This window comes from Mchenga conophoros, linkage group LG7 (genome assembly GCF_057382185.1).
Source record: "Mchenga conophoros isolate Kocher_MC1m ecotype Shallow Benthic linkage group LG7, M_conophoros_male_GT1.1, whole genome shotgun sequence".
Lineage (NCBI taxonomy): Eukaryota > Metazoa > Chordata > Actinopteri > Cichliformes > Cichlidae > Mchenga > Mchenga conophoros.
The window spans coordinates 7,597,192-7,617,061 of record NC_140532.1 but is presented as its reverse complement, the minus strand read 5'-3'; the positions used below and the strand labels follow the sequence as shown (position 1 = coordinate 7,617,061).

At 40.7% G+C, this 19,870-nt stretch overlaps 1 protein-coding gene across 2 annotated transcripts in view; it reads right to left on the bottom strand.

The window, feature by feature from the left end:
- furinb (furin (paired basic amino acid cleaving enzyme) b) overlaps positions 1-19,870 on the bottom strand; it is a 118,392-nt gene that overhangs the window by 21,783 nt on the left and 76,739 nt on the right. For both annotated transcript variants that reach the window (XM_085281787.1, XM_085281786.1), the window contains exon 7: positions 2,378-2,466. In XM_085281787.1, the coding sequence (XP_085137913.1) occupies positions 2,378-2,466 (89 nt within the window). The remainder of the gene's footprint in view (positions 1-2,377; positions 2,467-19,870) is intronic.

Here is a 19,870-nt window from a genome sequence, read left to right as displayed (position 1 = left end):
ACGGCAGAGGGAGTTGTGAGATACCTTAGAGACAAAACAGGCGTAAGTTGATAAAAAGAAAAAGAAGAAAAAAGTCAAGCGAATCAGTTAGAACGTAAATTTTCTTTCTCTTTTTTTCTCCAGCTGGAAAAAGAAAAACACAAGAAAACTGAAAACCGGAAAAACCAAGCTCTTCACAAGGAAACCAAGACTTCACAGAGTCTCCGTTTTAATGAGTAAGCACACAAAGCTCGCCCACGGATGCTGCTCTGGTGGATACTACACTATTTAAGCATCATGTAAACAAAACCCAGGGGGTTGTTAAACCAACCTTCCTGACCCCACCAAAACCTATAGAGAGGACAAGCAGAAGAATCCAAGAGTCTGCAGATGAGAGAAAGCCACACACGCACAGGTAAAAATGAGCTGAGAGTTTACAGAGCCTTCAGCAGTCTGCCGTGTCCACAGGGTAGCGCCGCATGTCACCTTTCATCATACCTGAACGCAAACCTGTCTGAGTCTTTGATGTGAGCAGCCTCAGATCATTCCTCTGAACATTAATAGCTGTAGAGAAGCGTGAAATAACCCACCCTCAAATAAGGTCCATTACTGTTAGAGGACCCCCGGACCTCAGAGGATACACTAAGACTGACAACGTCCCCGCATTAAGACTTCAATAATTCGTTCTAGCGAACCTGCCTAACCCTGTAGGAACAAACATACACCAGTGGGGATGTGACCAAGGCTGTAATTACAGAGTTGGCGCAGGCATTCAGTGCAACACGTCTTTGAATACTAAGCAGCCCGAAGCAAACGTAACTGCGCTAAACATGCAACATAAAGCACATTGTTTGCTCTGTGATCGTTACGCGAGGGCTGCACTGCAGCAGTAAAGGTAATTACTGTCGTAACAATTCTCATCAGCTTCCTGCGGCTTGATGATTCCTGAGTAAGACACTTGCGTGAATTCCCTGCAGCTTTATCAAGTCACAGGTAGCAGCTACCGGTGCAGCTATGAGTGTGTGTGCAGGCACAAGGAAACCAAGTACAGTAGATGGAGAGGAAACACAGAGTGAGCTAAGTAGGGTCAATTACAGGTTTTAAGTACTAATCGCTAATTATTACTCTGTAAGGACACACATATTTTAGCTTTAGCACAAACACGACTGCTGCTCACACACGCATACCCACCCACACAAAAAACACACACAACTTGAGTGCTTGGGAGCGAATCACAGCTGTTTATAAGCAATTCACTGATGCCGTGACGTGAACAGATTCACAGAGGAATAATTTATGAGAGCGGGGCCAATGTGCGGCTCTGTCGGGAGATGAATGGTAATGAAGACAAAGAAGGAGAGTTATGAGTAACATCTGTGAACAGGCTGCTCAGGGCTCCACCGGCTCCGCTGAGTCTTGTTGGCTGCCATCATGGCATTGACAGATTGTTTGATGACAAAAGTTACTAAAGGCCTTCTTGGAATAATTTATCAAACACAAAAATATTCAGGAGGAAAAATAATCCTTCCAGACTTGATTTGTTTTCGCAGATTTAATTTGAATGAACTGCTCTACATACAGCATCTTTCTGTACATATATCTGCACAGGCTGACAGCTTAATTACTGATTGGAAAAGATTCTCCCCAAAGAGTCTAATTTTGACTAACTTTCATATAAACATATGAATATGTATCAACAGTTTAACTAACTTTGGAAATCCGACTTGATTAAAATAAACAAATTAATTTAAAAAAATATTACGTTTTATGTGGAGAGCCAAATAAAGGTGGAGGGCAGCACAATGAAAGCACTGACACGAATTAAGAAAATCAGATTGAGCCTTTCATAAACATTGAACATGAACCTAACCGCTTTAAATGCAGGGATGAAATCGTTGCAGTGACCATTTTATTTGTTTTACTGGAGCATAGGAGTTTTAATTAAGTCATGATCTACTTATTTCCAGGCAAGAAAAACTGCAGCAAATGATCAAAAGCAATTCATCTCACAGGCTTTGGATAAAGAACTATTCACTGCATAATACTGCCTATCTCTGCAGCACACTCTCACTTGTACATCTGAACAATACAGAGTCAGTCAGTCAGTAAATGAGAGTCAGTGGTCCAGAAAAAAACATTATGATATTAGCTTTAAAATCTATCACTGGATCATTAATATAATGCGAAGCCTGAGCTGCTGCAAAATTGTCGTTCTGACACAAACCCCAAAGTCCCAGAGATCTTAGAAGAAAGACATTAACTTCCAAGTTATTAATGGTGAATGTGTATTTTGTTCTGTATCAGTTCTAAGTGAAATTATCATAAACTCATTTAAATGAGTATAATACTGATTAAACCTTCTGCCAAATGAAAAATATCAATCGTGTGCTTAACTCACCTCCAATTTTAGCATTATAGGCCACACCCACGCCACATACACCATTGTTTGCTGCAGCTGCAACTTCTCCTGCACACCGTGTTCCATGCCTGGCAAGAGAAAAGGTGAAAGTGAATGAAAAGATGAGTCATAAGAAAAGAAAAGAACTTTAAAAAAACCCCACAAAGGCTCTGAAAGCTAAATAAAATTAGCGAAAATGGCAGTTAATGTTCCAGCTGTGCTGGATGTTTAAATAACAGGGCAGCTAAAGTATTGCTAAAAATAAATACGCAATCAAAAGAGAAACACAAGCCCATTGGCCCTCGTTAGAACTGCGGCACACGCATGTCTTACAGCTTTAACAATAGATGTCAAAAAGCCTGATATGCCTTTGACATTTAAGGGCTTCTCATTTAGACAGCCGTATAATTTAATACTTGTAACAACACAGAGAGCTGTAACCTCTGTGGTGAACCTGATGTGCAATTAGAACCATAAAGGACACATGAGATTTCTTTTCCACACAGCACGATAAGTATCAACAAGTGAAAAACTGTTGGGGTGCTTTATTAAAGAGGAGCTGCAAATATAGCATTCAAAAAAAAAAGAAAAATTGTTCTGTGAAACAACTGAAATTGTGACTTAATAAATCCAACATGATGTTTGCGTGTTACTCTAATCGTACTTTTTGCACTTTCATTTTTAACGGTCTTAAACGCACATTTTTCTCCCCTTCAAGTTTCAGCCTCAAACGTTCGCAGTTGAGGTCTTCCTCTTTTCCTCCGACCTGACAGCTTGATATTCAGCATCCTTTTTCCAATTTCACTATCCCTTGTCTGCACATGTCCAAACCATCAGCCTTGCTTCTCTAACTTTGTCTCCAAACTGCTCAACCTGAGCTGATACACCATTTCTAATCCTGTCCACCCTGGTCTGAAACTCTCTTCATCTCCACAAAACTATCCACACACTCTTCCTTCAAGATTACTCCTACTCCATTTCGCTTCCTGTCCACACCATGGTGGAACAGTCTGAATCCACCTCAAACACTCCTGGCCTTGCTTCCCATCTACCTAGTCTCCTGAAAACGCATTATATTAATTTTCATATCAGCCAGCCCTCGTCCTGTGCTACGGTCCTGACATTTAAAGTCCCTACTCTCACCTGCCTTTCCCATCTCCTCTTCCTTTGTCTTCAGCCAACAGCACGACAATTTCCACCGGTACCCTGCTGGCCAACTGCACCGGAGGCGCTTGTTGCTAACTAGTATGGAAATCTCATTCTTGATGATCCGCATGTTTAATTTGGCAAAGATTTTATACCAGATGCAACTCTGACCATTCATTCTTGGGTTCAGCGTGAGTGCACTGGCTGGGCCTCAAACTGGTATCTTGAACATAACAATGAATTCACTGTACTCAAATGGACTCCACAGTTACCAGATCTCAGCCAATAGAGCACTTTTGGGATGCGATAGAATCAGAGAATTTCATCATAGATGTATATCCGACTAATCTGCATCAACTGTGTGATGCTCTCATGTCAACATGGACAAAAATCTTTGAGGAATGTTTCCAAAACTTTTTTAGGGTCAAATCCTGCATTAGCAAGATGTATCTAATACAGTGTATAGTGTATATAGTAGTATACTATACTATAAAAACATGTACAAGTAGTATTAAACTCATTGTACATAATATTCAGACAGGACAACAGGCAGAAAAATCCTAACCCAGAATCACCAGTTTACCTAACATGCATAACTTTGGACCACAGAACGAAGCCAAAATGCCCGGAGAGAACTCTGTGCAGGCACATGGAGAACACGCAAATTCTACATAGTGAGGCCTCAGCTGGCAAGCAGATTCAAACCTTGGGCCTTCTTGCTGTGAGGAAACAGTGCTGAGGTACTGCATCACTCAATGTTTTAAGAAAAAAAAGTATTAGAAATATTTTCTTTTGTGACACAGGCTATAGGTCTTCCAGTCCGAAAAAAAGACTGAATAGAAACCTGAGGACAAGTACAAAAGCCTGTCAAAAACTAACTTTACCTTTGACAGTCACTGGCCACAGGCCATCCAAATGAAATACGAGACTTTATCAATGCCCATGAATTATTCACAAAGTCCATCAATAATTCCCTGAACCAGTCTTGAGTTTCAGAGAAGAGACAGGTTGCCTATAGAGCGTAGTCTACATGTCAAATAGACCAAAACTTCACAAATGGAAACTATTCCAACCCCCTACAAACACACTTTATCAATATATCTTTATTAGATCTTTTTCTATTATAAACAATGGCGAGTTTAATTGAAAAATGCAGAGCTTTGCATGATTCCAAGCAAAAAGGTAGTCATTACCGGAAAAGAATTTAATTTGTTTCATTGACTTTTGGGGAGAAGCAGTGTGATGAGATGGGAAACAGAAGTGAGCATTTGGCATTTAAGACAGGTCATTAAGATTGTCTCCTGATTACAGTGCAGGTATCTGATTAGGAAGTGCAGTGTTTCACACCTGTCGGGGGGGGATGTGTTGAGTGTATGTTATCAGAACAAAGCTAATTACATCCACAGCATTGCCACACAGGAGCCAAAAATGACTTCCTTTTTGATCTCCTAACCTCGCTTATGATGAGCCAGAGGACAAAGTCGTTTCACAGGGCGGGAGTGTGGCTACACCTCCAGCTGAGATTCTGATTAGACTTTGTGTGGATCTGTGATACATTACCCACCCGCTAACTCGCAGTTTTGTTCACTCGGATATGTTTTAGCAGAGAATCACTGCTGTGTTATTACTTATTCCACCCATGTCGTTTTTGTGACAAAGTCACAATTTATAACAGAAAAAAGAATGATGTGGAAACCCAACCAAAAAAACCCCCCAAAGCTGAACTTTGTTACAAATCATTCATTTTATGACCTAAGCTGTCAACTACAAACCTTAATGTGATTTTTAAACAAGCAATCAATTTGCGTAACAGGGATTATTTTTCACAGGCTCTTACAGAAGCACCTTGGCACATATGGCAGGATATAAGGCAACACAAATGCATTTAACAAGTTGTCATTGCTAAATTGAACTACACTGTTTTGCTCTTAACTAGTTTCATATTACATAAACAGCAGCACTCAGTTGGCACATTTAAAGAACCACACACACACACACACACACACACACACACACACACACACACACACACAGGTTCAGCTATCTTAGTGATGGCTGAACGACATCTCTAACCCGAACTATCCATCCATTTTTTTCCCGCTTATCCCAGCCTGAGCAGAGAAGCCCAGACCTACCTCTCCCCAGCCACCTCCTCTAGCACCTCAAATCAAATCAAATCACTTTTATTGTCACATCACATGTGCAGGTACACTGGTACAGTACATGCGAGTGAAATTCTTCTGAAAACCTCCAGGCCAGCTGAGAGATATTATCTCTCCAGCCTGTCATGTGTCTGCCCCGGGGCCTCCTCCCGGTGGGACATACCTTGTCAGATGCCTGAACCACCTGAACTGGCTCCTTTCGATGTGGAGGAGCAGCGGCTCTACTCTGAGCCCCTCCCAGATGGCCGAACTTCTCACCCTATCTCTAAGGGAGAGGCCAGCCACCCTTCGGAGGAAGCTCATTTCCGCTGCTCGTATCCGCAATCTCTTCTTTCGGTCACTACCCACAGCTCGTGGCCATAGGTGAAGGTAGGGAAGTAGACTGACCAGTAAAATGAGAGCTTCACTTTTACGCTCAGCTCTCTCTTCACCACGACAGACCGGTACAGCGTCCACATCGCTGCAGCCGCAGCACCAATCCGTCTGTCGATCTCCGGCTCCCTTCTTCCATCACTCAATTCAATTCAATTCAATTCAATTTTATTTATATAGCGCCAAATCACAACAAAAGTCGCCTCAAGGCGCTTCATACTCTTCATGCACTCGTGAACAAGACCCGAGATACTTAAACTCCTCCACTTGAGGCAGGAACTTGTCCTGCCCCAACCCTAACCATCAAAAATGAATACCTAATCCTAACTCTCACCCTAAACCTAACCATAACCATAACCTAATTGTAAACCTGACACTAAAACCACATTTTGAGCCTCAAAAAAGCCTTTAAACTCGTGAGGACCAACGTGTGTGTCCTCACAAATGACTGTTGGTCCTCACAAGTATAGTAGAATGCCAGTTTTGGTCCTCACAAAGATGTCTAAACAGGAACACACACACATGAGCTGAACTGCAATGTGTTAGATGGGGAGGCCATATCAGCAAAACACTTTATAACCCTTTATAACTTAAGCTATAACTTGCTATACAGACACACAAATCGGTCATCTTATTGTATCAGAGCATTTGCTATAGTAAAAGCTTGCAGCATAGTCTATAGTCTCAGCTGATCAGAGTGTGGGCTGTTGTTTTCTGTACAACAGGACATCTCTGTCTGCATGTGAAGTGGGGAGCAGACCTTTTAGTGAGTACCCAGTGTCTAATCAGAGCACTAAAGAGGCACAGACCTGCCCACTCATTACATTTTAGCTCACAATTGCGTGTCTGACAAACGTCTCACTGGCTGGCTTTACAAGCTCGTCCACACAAATCAGTGTGTTATTATGTGCTGCGAGCGCAGAGTGGGTGTTGAATGGTGGCCGTCAGTCATTTCAGATCATACAAAATGGAGCCATAAGACCACTAGTGTGACTGCGACAATACCCCTTTCCACACAACAAAAGTATGAGTGAGAAGATTTTATGTTGATGGCAGATGCTAGGGTGTAGTTCTCTTTAATTACTGAGAAAGCTGGGCGATCAGTGCTAACCTGGCCCGACCTGCCACAAGTTAAATTCCTACATTTTTATATATTAAGGAACCAATTTAACATAAAACAATCATAGAAGAGATCTATATTTGAAAACATAAAAAACACTAAGTGCTTCTGCTGTAATTTAATGCAGCAGTGGGTCACTGCTACACACCAGTGTAGGCTTTAATGTGAAGGTATTCAATGCAGTTACTGATTTATGTTTTTGGAAATTAGACTTAAAAATTATAAATCCAACTCGCATTTGTTTGTTTTAACCTGACATTTTGCTACATATTAAAGCAATTTACAACTGTCCCTTTGCAGTGGTCATAATTTCCTAGGAGTGAGTAAAAATGAAGGGAGAACTAATTTTAAAAGAGATGTTTTGCTGTCCTTTATTACACAGGCCAGGGAGCGTGCCATTACCCGCAATGGCTAAGATCACACATCGTCAGCACTATGGACAGCCAGACGGCTTGGCCAAGAAAACGCCTTGTTACATGCAGACATTTGCAGTTTAACTTCGCAAAAAAAAGCAGATTCATGTGCCAACTGTCACTGACATTTGTTTAAAAAACAACAACAAAAAAACACACCACAATCCTTACGGGTCTTACGCCAAAAAGTCTGAGTTTTCGGCTTCCTTTAATTACATCAGCAAAACTGCTATGTTTTCATAAAAACAATCATAGTATTGGATTTAAAAAGGTCCGGGATTCTGAAAAGGGAATTTTAATTAGCGCTTTATATTAATGTATCCACTGCCTTTAGTGGTAAATATCGGCATGCACATGCTGTTGTTTGGTCCACAGCATCACAAAACAGCCTTTACGCTCCAGACAGCACATATCCTCAGACCATGGAGCCACAGATGTGATGCCAGGCAGGGGATTCAGCCAAGCGCGGCAGAGTGCACAGAGAGCCAGAGGCCTGAGAAGACTTTTATCGAGAGGCTGTGCACACCAAAATGTAAATGTTTCGAATACTGTCTGCATATTCACATGCACATAGAGCGGCTGATCTGGATCGAATTCAGCAAAAACAGCCAGACAGCTTAATATATCCAGGGAGACTCAGACGTGCCAGAGCACACAAAAGGGTTTATGATGAAGCCACAATTTTATCTTTCAAATGTCCATGAAATTAAATGATTTCCGAGACACTTTACTGAATGCCTCCATTCTATATCCATTTAAAATAGATTGGAAGAGTCGTCGGAGACGTGTCAAGTAGCGAGGGTAGGTGTAAGTGTAGTTTCAAAAGTAGGTAAAAGTTGACGTTTGCACAAAAGACGTGACGAGACAATGAAACACTTTCAAAACGGTTCACTCTGCAGAGAGACAATCACACTAAATAAATCACTGCTCTGTGAACTGGTGGATGTCAGAAGCTACATACATTGACTAAAATAAGCTTAGAATAAGAAAAGACCAAACAAAGCTTAGATAAAAGGCTGTTGAAGTAGAAAAGCTCTGTTTACACAGCCAATGTGACCCCCCTTATCTTATCAGAAGAAGCAAAAGGGACAGAGAGAGGTAATGCTTTTATCTGTCATCCTCAGGACAAGGAACCATTTTTGGGAAAGTCAATGCCCTGTCATTTGTTGGAGAATTTGGACATGTCATACAAGACAATCTCCACCTCGGACTTAGGAGTCAGAACATCATGAAATGTACTGTATTTAAGAATGCAACAATAGCAACTAACATAAAAGAATTCTGCAAAAGAAAACTCTTCTTAGATGTGACAAATACAGCGTAAGAATCTTAGCTTTGCCACCATCGCATTTTTTAAAACTGTCTTTGCTTTGAAAAGAAAACTGCAGTCGTGAGTTCTCAGAATCGGCTCTCTGAGCAAAAGAATGACAACACCACGGACCGCAAGTTTGATACCATCATGGGGAAGCTCGCGGTTCTCCAACGGGAGATCGAGAGACCAGTGATACACACTGATAAGCACTCACTGACGTATCACCCTCCCTACCCCGGATCCAACGCCACCTCCAACGCTTACCTCCCGTCTGATGTGGACATCGGGTTAGCTGGAGGCGCAGTCGAAAGATTGCAGCGGTCCCAGATCAGATGTACACACTGGAACACTTTCCCATGTTGCTTGTCGGTGTTTATTGTGCTATGGTGTGTTGATATCTGTGCATTCCTGTATTATCCTTCTGTGTTACACATTTCGATGTTTTTTTCTTGCTACCTAGCCTGACCTGTCTCCCCAATGTGATGTTTGTGTATTGTATGTACGGTCGGCAAGGTCTGTCATCTCGGTTGTGGGCAAAAGACCTGCAACTGACAAATAAAGGCTATCTCATCTCAAAAAAGGTGATGGTTTAGTGAGCAGATGGAAGAGGTTACATTTTATGCCAATGCATTTTATTCATTTTAATAACCCCCAAAGGAAATCCACTAATCACGGTGGTCAGCTGCTCACACACACATACTTTATTAGGTAGATTTTTCTAGTACCAGGTTGCCTAGATGCAACGAGTTGCAGTGATACGATCGGCTGATTAGATATTTGTGACAACAAGCATCCAACAGGTATACTTCATAAAGTAACCAGAAAGTGTATATGTGTTTGTACTTAGTACAGCTTTGGTTTCAAAGGTGGGCATGATGCAGAATACTTTACAGACGGGGTTCTGACGCTCACACAGCTCTGTGTTAGATTCCACCAGCTGATATGACCATGACCCTGACTAAAAGAATGTGACAACAAGAAGTTTATAAAAGGTTTATCTTAATAGAAAAAACATGTTTCTGCAGATTTCTCATTTTGCTTTTACCTTGAACGAAACCAAGGTGGTTACTTGGGCACAAGGACCTCTTGGTGACCAACTTCAGTTCTTGCTGGGGGCTTGGAGGAGTGCTGTTAAATTTTTTGGCCAATCAGGAATGGTAAAATATTATCACTGTATCTTTCCCCCCTTCACATTAACTAATTAACAAAACTAATAAACAAATTTAAAGGGGTGCTTCAATAATTTAGCAATATTCTTGCAAGCTTACATTAAGAGTACTCTGGTAACCTTAGAACAACAAAAGACATTTTATTACTGAAACATAATCCTGCCAAATCACTCGACCCGATCTAGTCGTTTACCATTTTTAGAGTCGTCCAGGTAATACTGTGGCAATGAGCAAGAGAAAGACACTAATCCCTACAGCACCGTAATAATCACTTATTTCAAGACTCATCAAACCAAATATTTAAATGTGTTAAACGGTTTTCAGTTTTTGTTACTGCAGGTTCTAGTATTAATGTTTAAGACAGTTCTGATGTTGGCTTGTTGAAGTGAAGGTGCAACCTGGAAGTGTCTGCAGGGCAGCCATAGTAAGAGCTGGTGAAATTCTCTAAATACTAAAGGGAGGTCCTTCAGTTTTTCCTTCATTATCTCTCTGAACACTGACTAGAGCCTATACCATCCTTTAGAAGAAGGATGGTATACAAAATTAAGCAGCTTGAAGCCTATATAGACCTATAAAAATGTTTAATTTTGGTGATAAATTTATATTTTCAACTGGGCTTTACATCTGTATCATGCAACAAACGCATATGGAAAACTATCGAGCCATCCAAAATAAATGCAGTTGGCTTCTCTGAGCACTACTGATGCCTCTTACAGTCCTAATGAATTATCCTCACATCTTTCTCAGAAAAGAAAATGAACAGGCTGCTGGTCGGCTGCCTGGCTGGTATGGCTTTGCCTTTCAGTGCTGACAAGAAATACTTTCTCGTAAACGCACTTTGAATCGAATCTGTTCCAACGCCAAGAATCTATGTTTACAAATGGTAGATGAATGTGACCACACATACACATTCAGTTTGTGTTTGAATTCTGTTACGCAGAGGATGTGTGTCAAAATATGCATCATCAAGTGAGACTAATGTCTAACGAATGCTTGGCTAAACTGTAGGATCTGAGTCTTGGCATTGCTCAGTTGGTTTTAGAGGGACTGAATAGGGTCCGTTCATTGTAGCTGCCAAAAGGATTAGGCTATTTTCTGCTCTACTCAACTCAGCTCAGCTGTGGCCTTAGGCAGGTCTGTTCAAATGGTTACAGTGGAGTGAGAAGTAGAAATAGCTTCATTGTGTGGATGAACACAGAGGTTCTTGAAGCTTTGTAGAGGAGATCAGATGAGCTTTTTTAATATTTCACGTTTTAAACCCTTGGCATTGAGTAAACATGCATTGAATCCTTTTCTTGTCTGCCTTCTTATAATGATGGCAGCCAATACAATGGACAGAAGGCAGGGAAGTATGTTGGGGTAGTTGACTGTCCATCAGAAGGAAACTTTAAATAGTCTGTAACTAGACTGATATTCATAGGCAACATATCTATAGGCAATTCACACTTTCTAATCCAACTCACTTGGATGTCTTTGTGTGGGAGGAAACTTATGTGGAGTTGGAAGGAAATACATCTTTTTTTTAGGAAGAAGAAGAGGACGAGATATCAAAATGCCCATTTTGTTTGTACTATGACTGTTCAGTAGCATTGTAACAATCCAGAAACCCATCGTCTCCTCAGCTGACTCAGCCTTCTGGGGCAATAGCTAATTTCCCACTGTAACCTGGATATCTGGCTCAAGACAATGATTATTGTTTAAGATGCAGAGGAATTTCAAAAAGCTAACAAAAACCTAAATCGTTGTCAGACGGTAATTCATGGTTGCCAGATTGCATTTCAGCAAATGCAATCCCTCTGTTCTTCTCCACAAGGACTGCTTACCTGCATGTAACCAACTCCTCCTGAAATTTGTTTCCTAATAGTATTCTGATTACTTGAGGACTAAAGGTGGACAAAAAAAATCTACTTGTCTTTCCATACAGAGTCTGCATATGCATATATCTATTAATAGAGATTAGACAAGTGCTACTTCCCCTGCCCTAAAAAATCATCATTACTCTGCTTTACGAAGCAATGTGGTGGAAGAGGAAATGGGACTCTTAATGTTGCTATCGTAGCTTAAAACGAGCCTAACCAAATGATGGAGTAACTGAAAAGACAATAAATGAAAAATAGTGCAGTGTGTCTCTAAACAAATTACATAAAATCATCTGTGCAACAAAGCACATTTAAAAGATTTTAAATGCATTTATACTAATAAAAGTAACTTTGTATAAAAAAGCAAAAAGCTTCACCCTGAATAGCATGTTAAACTGGACTTCCTCCACTTACTGCAAACACAACTGGTCCAAAATCAGTCTGTCACTGTATGTCTATTAAACAACACACCGAGAGAAAAAAAAAAGTGATATTGATTGAGTCGAGGTGATCAGTAATGTCTCATAAATTATAAACCCGGCTCACCACCTCCATAAATTACCCATTTAAAATGTTTACAAAACAGCAGCTTCATACTGCAAGAAGCTTTTCTTTAGCAAAAGTAATATCTTCAAAACAGAAAGCCAGAGGATTCAGGTTTAAGAGTGGGTTCTCTGCCAACTTCACCTCTTGCAAGCCTGCCTGGCTGTCAGGAAAATAAACAGGCTTTCCCCAGCAGAATAAACAGACAAGGGAAAGGAGAATTACAGTATTCAGGCTAGATAGAAGCTGGCAGCATTCTAAACAAGAATTGATAAACTTGGTGTAAACAGAACACAGCATTTATCTTCAGCATGCAATGAGCCAGAGCAAATAGGAGAAAATAAGGTTTTGTGCACATGCCCCCTGCAATTTTTAAAAAATATTTCTTTATTCATCCCACGATGTTTCAGGTAATGTCCAAGTCTGATAAAACTTTTGGTAAATTAGTAGCAAACTTTGGTTGTTTATTTACTCGGCACAGAGTATACTTGTAAACATGTACACTAATAGGGGAAGGAGAAAGAACACATGCACACTAATCAGACACATGCGGACTGCACTATTGTTTGACTTAAAATAACTTCTGAAAAACGCACTTGACATAGCAGCAGTTCAACCAATGCCAATTCCACAAAATGCTGTGCTCTAAAATGTCTCGTAAGCAAAGTCAACGCAGCCAGGTACGACCTGCTGTGTCAAACACTATAACAGAAGCATTAAAGCAGACAACACATCAGGAAGCCGTCTACTTTGATTTGTACCCTCCTTCAGCTTTGATTTTTCCTGCATCAGCCTCCAAAGACACAGATTTATTACCTCCATAAAGTCTTAGATATGCATTCAGCCTATGTACAGAAGGGATATAGATTTCCAAATAACAGGACGGGCATTTTTATTTGCATTCGGGTACAAAAATAAGGTTCATTTCAGGCCTTAGCCACTTGTCTTGGCCAAGGACACAGTGCCTGCAGATGGTATTTAACTCTTTTCCTTCTTTCTGGTGTTCAGTCCAAATTTAAATTGGATTGAGCTATGTTTTCAGCCGCTAAGTACATAATAAGACCCAAAGACATAAAAATGTTTTCAGTTGTATTGACAGTAAAACACAAACATTTTGCCTCCGCAGCGAGTGACCTTTCACCTTTCTTTCTCTAAGTATAATTAGGTGAAGTAAAGGTAACATCATGAATTAACTACCAACGCAACTTTCACATGATTAAAGAAAAAAAACAAACAAACCTCAGTTTATTTTCTGTCTGATCATCAAAGAGCTTCAAAGAATTGCTCTTCTGCATACCTAGGGTGCAACAATTGGCTTTGAACTTGAGTTGCTGTTGTCTTATTAGCTTATCAGCTCGAAGCAGTCTGCCCATTCTACCATGAACTCTGGCATCAACAAGGCAGTTTTACCCAGAGAAATGCCGCTCACTGAATATTTCCTCTTTTACAGATCATCCTCTTTATACCTCAGTGTTTCTGAAATACTAGGACAAGCACATCTGGCATGAACAACCATATCTTATTCTAAGTCACCCAAATCACCCCTATTCGCCACTCTGATGCTCCATTTGAACTTCAGCATGTTGTCTTGACCATATGTACCGGGTTGCTGACTAGATATTTGAGTAAATAGCTAAACAGGTATGCCTAATGAAGTGGCTGGTGAGTGCATGCATGATCAAAAAACCTTTAAAGAGAATATGTGTAAGAATATACACTCTCTTTAATGTGTTATCTGCAAGCAATCAAGTAGGAAACTGAAGGAGCAGGAAAAAAGAGCCCCAATAAAAGTTACATACTACTTTACCTCTTAAAAAATGTAACGCATCCCGCAGCCATCTGATGCAAATTAATAATTTAATGAAATTAAAATTAAAATGCGAGGCTTGTGCAGAACGGGTACAATTACATTCCTCTAGTCTGTGTCTTTTTGCTGAAGAAGTGCTTTCATGATCAGAGAAACAAATAGCCACGTTCCACCAAGGACAGAGGAATTTATTGGGGCAAGAGAAGCATGCAAACACTTTTCTTGGTCTTTCTCATTGCCATCATCCAGATTAGCCACTAAACCTTTAGCCTTGAGTTTAACCATTCAGTATTCAGAGGATGATGGATTGATTTGTAATCAAGGACATGAGGCTGTTTAGCATGCCAGTCATTTTCTGATAAAGACTGTCACTACACACTCTCCCATGCAGGCATATGGATCTCAGTTAATGAAGCCCTGTGAAAGGTTCTCTATAGGAGATAACAGCTCTCCACAGGGAAGTTAGAGAAACAGAGTATATTGTATGTGGGTGGCTGAATACATTTGAAGAAGAGGGGGCAGTAACCAGGTGAGCTGAATTGCCTGGTTATGCATACTGTATGTGCCTTGGGAAACTCAAACCTTTCTCTTCATTTGTCTTTATTTGTTTTTTGTTGGAAAAAAACGAATATAAGCTGTTATAAACAAAACGAAAGAGAATAATGAATCACCACAAAATTAAAACGTTGAAAATCTGCACGGTAGTGTGTAGTTTCGACGTGTGAATAATAGAATGATATGAATGTGGCTGCATTTAGCGAGAGCTTGCCAAGAGAGTGATTTACTGAATTATCCTTAATTTTTACCTTGTCAAGAATTTAGAGGTAGGGGAAAATACATAAAATCAGGCTAATCTGATTGCAATATAGTTACTCACTCAAAATATGAATGTTTTTAAAACGCATATATCTCAATTCTGGCAAAAAACAAACAAACAAACAATATTACAGCACAGAAAAAGAAGTAGCTTCGTTTTACAAAAGAACCAAGGTAACACTAATTATAATGTTTGCAAAATAATTATTGCAAGTTTGAGTGACAACACCAGCAAGAGGCTGAAATGCTCATCTACAAAATATGAGTGTCAGTTATTTGATGTTTTAATAGTGCTACTGCTGCTGTCCAATCAAGCAGCTCATCTGTAAATGACACTGAATATCCTGCAATATGATAACATTATTGTTATACTTTGTGCATTTTTCTTTAGCAAAGAAAGCCTACGAATATTCTCTAATTTTCTTCATTCAAGATGTTTACCGAGAGGCTGATGCTACAGCTAGCATTAGTGTTCTGTCTAGATCCATCCATCCATCAATTCGCTACCGCTTATCCTTTTCAGGGTCGCGGGGGGCGCTGGAGCCTATCCCAGCTGTCATAGGGCGAGAGGCGGGGTACACCCTGGACAGGTCGCCAGTCTGTCGCAGGGCTAACACACAGGGACAAACAACCATTCACACTCAGATTCACTCGCACATTCACACCTAGTGGCAATTTGAATTATCCAATTAACCTATCCCCACAAGCTGCATGTCTTTGGACGGTGGGAGGAAGCCGGAGTACCCGGAGAGAACCCACGCAAACACGGGGAGAACATGCAAACTCCACACAGAAAGACCCCGGCCTGATGGTGGAATTGAACTCAGGACCTTCTTGCTGTGCGGCAACAGTGCTAACCACCGTGCCACCTGTTCTGTTCTGTCTAGATAATAAAGCTAAAAACTTACGTAGCTGCATGTGTTCCCTCTAGGGATGGGTACCGGTGTCCAAACGGTAGTAACCAGACCGAAAAGCAGCGCACATTTCGGTGCTTTATTTCGGTGCTTTTTTTTCCTGAGCTGTGATACACTTTAGATTCTAGCCAATCATTTTACGTTTCCGAGGATAGTAGGCGGGGCCAGGTACGTACGTTCTGTTAGAGCAGAGCTACAGATTAAAAATGCCCAATGCGAAGCGGTCAAAAGTCTGGCTGTACTTCATAGCAAAATATGCAAACTCAGCAGCCTGGAACAAGTGCTTTAAGCTGATACTGTGATACTGTCAAAGGAGGTAACACCTCAAATCCGATGAAACACCTGGCGACGCATAGCGTTTTTTTTAAAAGCCCAGAAATGCGCCGTATTTGATAGCTTGCTGCGAGACCTCACACCGAGCGCATCTACTGCGGGGGGTTGCCTGTTATGCAACATCCCCCAAAAACACGAAGAGGAGAGTCCTGGCCCCTAGCCCTGCCAGTGTAGCAGAAATGATGACGGATGATGGTGGCAGCAGCAGCCGTTCTTCTCTGCGTGAGTAGCTAATTTACGTTGAGTAGGCTAACCACGTTATTACATTAATGTATGTAAGGTGAACTAGCAAACATCATCATAGCTACATGCGGCTGTCTTCTTGTTTGATGGCAGATACTCCCTTCACCCTGGCTAAAAAGGCTAAAATGACCAAAGAAAAAGTGGAAAACAGTTAAACATGAGAGGTTTAGGACAAAGTTTGTGTTTTTTCCATTGTTTAAGCACTGCTTCCAGCCAAGAGTGATACCATATATGCCCCATAGCTGCAGAAAAGGCTAACATTGTTATATTTTTACAAAAAACAGCTGAACATGAGAGGTTTTTGGACCAATTTTGTGTTCTCCATTCTTTGAGCACCGTTTGAGCACCGGCACCGTTTCAAAAGTACCGATTTGGCACCGGTATCGGATAAAACCTAAACGATACCCATCCCTAGTTCCCTCACATAAAGCAGAGCTAAAAATCAATATCGAAAATCGATAAAGAACCAGATGGATCAGCAGAATCAATAGTGACACTGGTGTCAATAAAATCGTAACAATCCCAACTCCTAAAATGGAAATTGCTTAAAACGTTCTAGGTTGAGAAATACCTGAAGTTACAGTGTGTAAAACTTCACCACTAGAGGTCAGTAGATTACAGACTGCAGTTAACTGAGCTCTTTTTTTTCTTACATGAGTGCACAATTCTAGTTACAGTGGCTGCTGTAGGACAAAAAGTAAATGTAGTCGGCCAGTCTCCTCTTTATCTCATCTGTCCATATGTGTCCACATCTGTTTACCCCGGAGGAAGCTGTAAAACTTTGTGAAAGGAGTCGTCAAGTCGGTGAAACTCACTTCCACCCGATGAGAACAATAGGTGAGTTGTTGGGGATAACCTGAACTTTTCTGTAGCTAACCACTGCTGTTTTTGCCGATGTTAGCTGCTGTTAGTAAAGTGGATCTAACATTGGTTGACTTGGACACTTGGCAAATAAACTCTCATACGATGTGAAAATGTAATCAAACTGTTTATCAGAGAGAATGTGCACATTGAGTTGACACTTGAGTTCAACATTAGCTTGCATAATGCTGTTTAACTGGCTCAGTGTCAGCTGTCGGGAGACAGGAGGGGGTCACGTGTCTGATCTGCTGACAATAAGTAATTGTGACAATATTGGGAATAAATAAACATTTTTATGCAGATTTTCATGTGGTACAGTCCTGACTTTGGTTCAGGAGTCGAGGACTGAGGTGAATAGGATTGGGATGATGTTTTCTATAGATGCTGGTCACGTTGTCTCTTTCCTTCTTGTTTTCACTTCTTTGGTGGAGGGGACCTCTGCGCAGATGATGAAACATAGGTATCACCTTGAATCTGAAGGTGCAGACATGAATTAAAATTTGCCTCCACAGTAGGCGAATGCCTACGTGTTCTCTTCTCCTCCACCTTTGACATATTATGTATGTGGCCGATCTCTAGCCACATACATAAAACCCGATTAGGCTGAAGGATGATGTCCATGTAGGACATTGTTATCAAGTGGTCGAGATGGACTTCAATCATATTACGCATCATATTTGTGAATTATGTTTCACAAAATGTTTTATGTTTTGCAGTGCATAACGTTTTCAGTAGTCGTCTCTTTTTTTAATGTCAGTCACATCAAATGTAAAAATGGCATATACATTAACCTTGCTCAGCCTTTACACAATTGATTTAAATTACATTTTCTAGACTGTCCTAACATTTGTGTAACCAGTGTTACCGTGTATCATTATGGGCCCAGCTGGAATTTCATTAGAATCTTTCACAAATACAAAATGTATTAAAACCGTGCTGCGATAAATTTTCATTAAAACTCTCCTTATTCACAGCTGGACTGATAAATATCCATGCCGTTATCAGAATTAATACCCCGATTCTGATAATGATGAACACAAATATTTTATTGATGAAGCACAAATGAATTACTGGCCTTCAACTAAACATGCACTCCCCTCCAAGAATAACTGCCAAGTCAAGACAGAGCATCTCAATAGAAAAACGCCTGAGATGAGAATTGAAAAATCAGCCTTGCGTGTCATCAGTACAAATGAACTGGCCTCCATGACTGTGGAAAAATGCCTTCCTCCGAGTCTCCTCTGCTTTTTGTTGTCCTATGAATATATTCATATAATCTCCTTGTGAGGGGGTTGTGAGCATTACTCACTGTCAGCCTGCATTGCTTTGTGGAGATTTGCATAACTCATTGGATATAATTTGTCCACAGGTCACTCCAAACACCAAAGCTCCACACTGTAGACACAAAGACACACCCTTGCTATTCATTTTATGCTCAGAAATTGATCCAATGTAAGATAATTACTCTAGCAGCTCTACCGACAGCAGCAGTAGAACGTGTGTAAGTGCAAACCCATGCATTTCATGTTTTTATTATGTTTGGAAAGTATAAGCATGGTGCAGTTTGGGAGCTGTAGTAAACCAGAGTCAGAGAGCAATCCCCTCCAGTAGTGCTTTGTTCGATCAGCACGACAGAGTGGGATCTACGATACACTGACAGGAAAGGCTGGATTCGCTCTGCATGGCTGCTCAAGCTGTCGGCAAGGACAAGAAACAGGCGTCTGTGCAAAAATTGCAGATGCCAGCCTCTTTCAAGATGAATAAATATTGCAGATGAACAGATCATATTTTGGATGATAACAGAAAAAAAACAAGCAAAACTAGACGAACAACAGAAGCTGCTTAAAGTGACAAACGTCAAAGCACCAAAAAGCAACTGTAAAGAAGCAGATTTATTTTAACAGCTTTTAATAATTTCTTTTAAAAACAACAACAACAACTAAAAAAACATTAAGCCCATTGGGCCTTTCATTCTGACCAACTGTAACTGGAAATACTATCCTTTGAAACAAAACTAACAAAGAAAAACAACCATACAACCACAAAAAGACTTAGTGGCACGAAAAGAGAGAGATTTGAGACAAATCCTGCTGTGCATTTCAGAGGCGGGATGCAGCTTCTCATCTGCTCCAGGGGGGATTGGACAAAAGCAGAGGACCATGGCGTTTTGAGAAATGGGGAGAGAGGAGGGGATGAGCGATAAGGATTCATTCTTGCTGACGCTTTAGTGTTCCATCAATAAATTGGGACAAACATGTTTTCAAGTGATCACCAAAGACTGGAAGGGAAAAAATGGTCTGTATTTGTATTTGGGAAGAGCATGAGTTAATGGGGGGCAAGTAAACAAGAGCTGTATTGGCAACAAATAAGTGCTATTTTGGTGGTGGAGCGTTATGGGCTGGATTGATGCTACAGCAACTTGA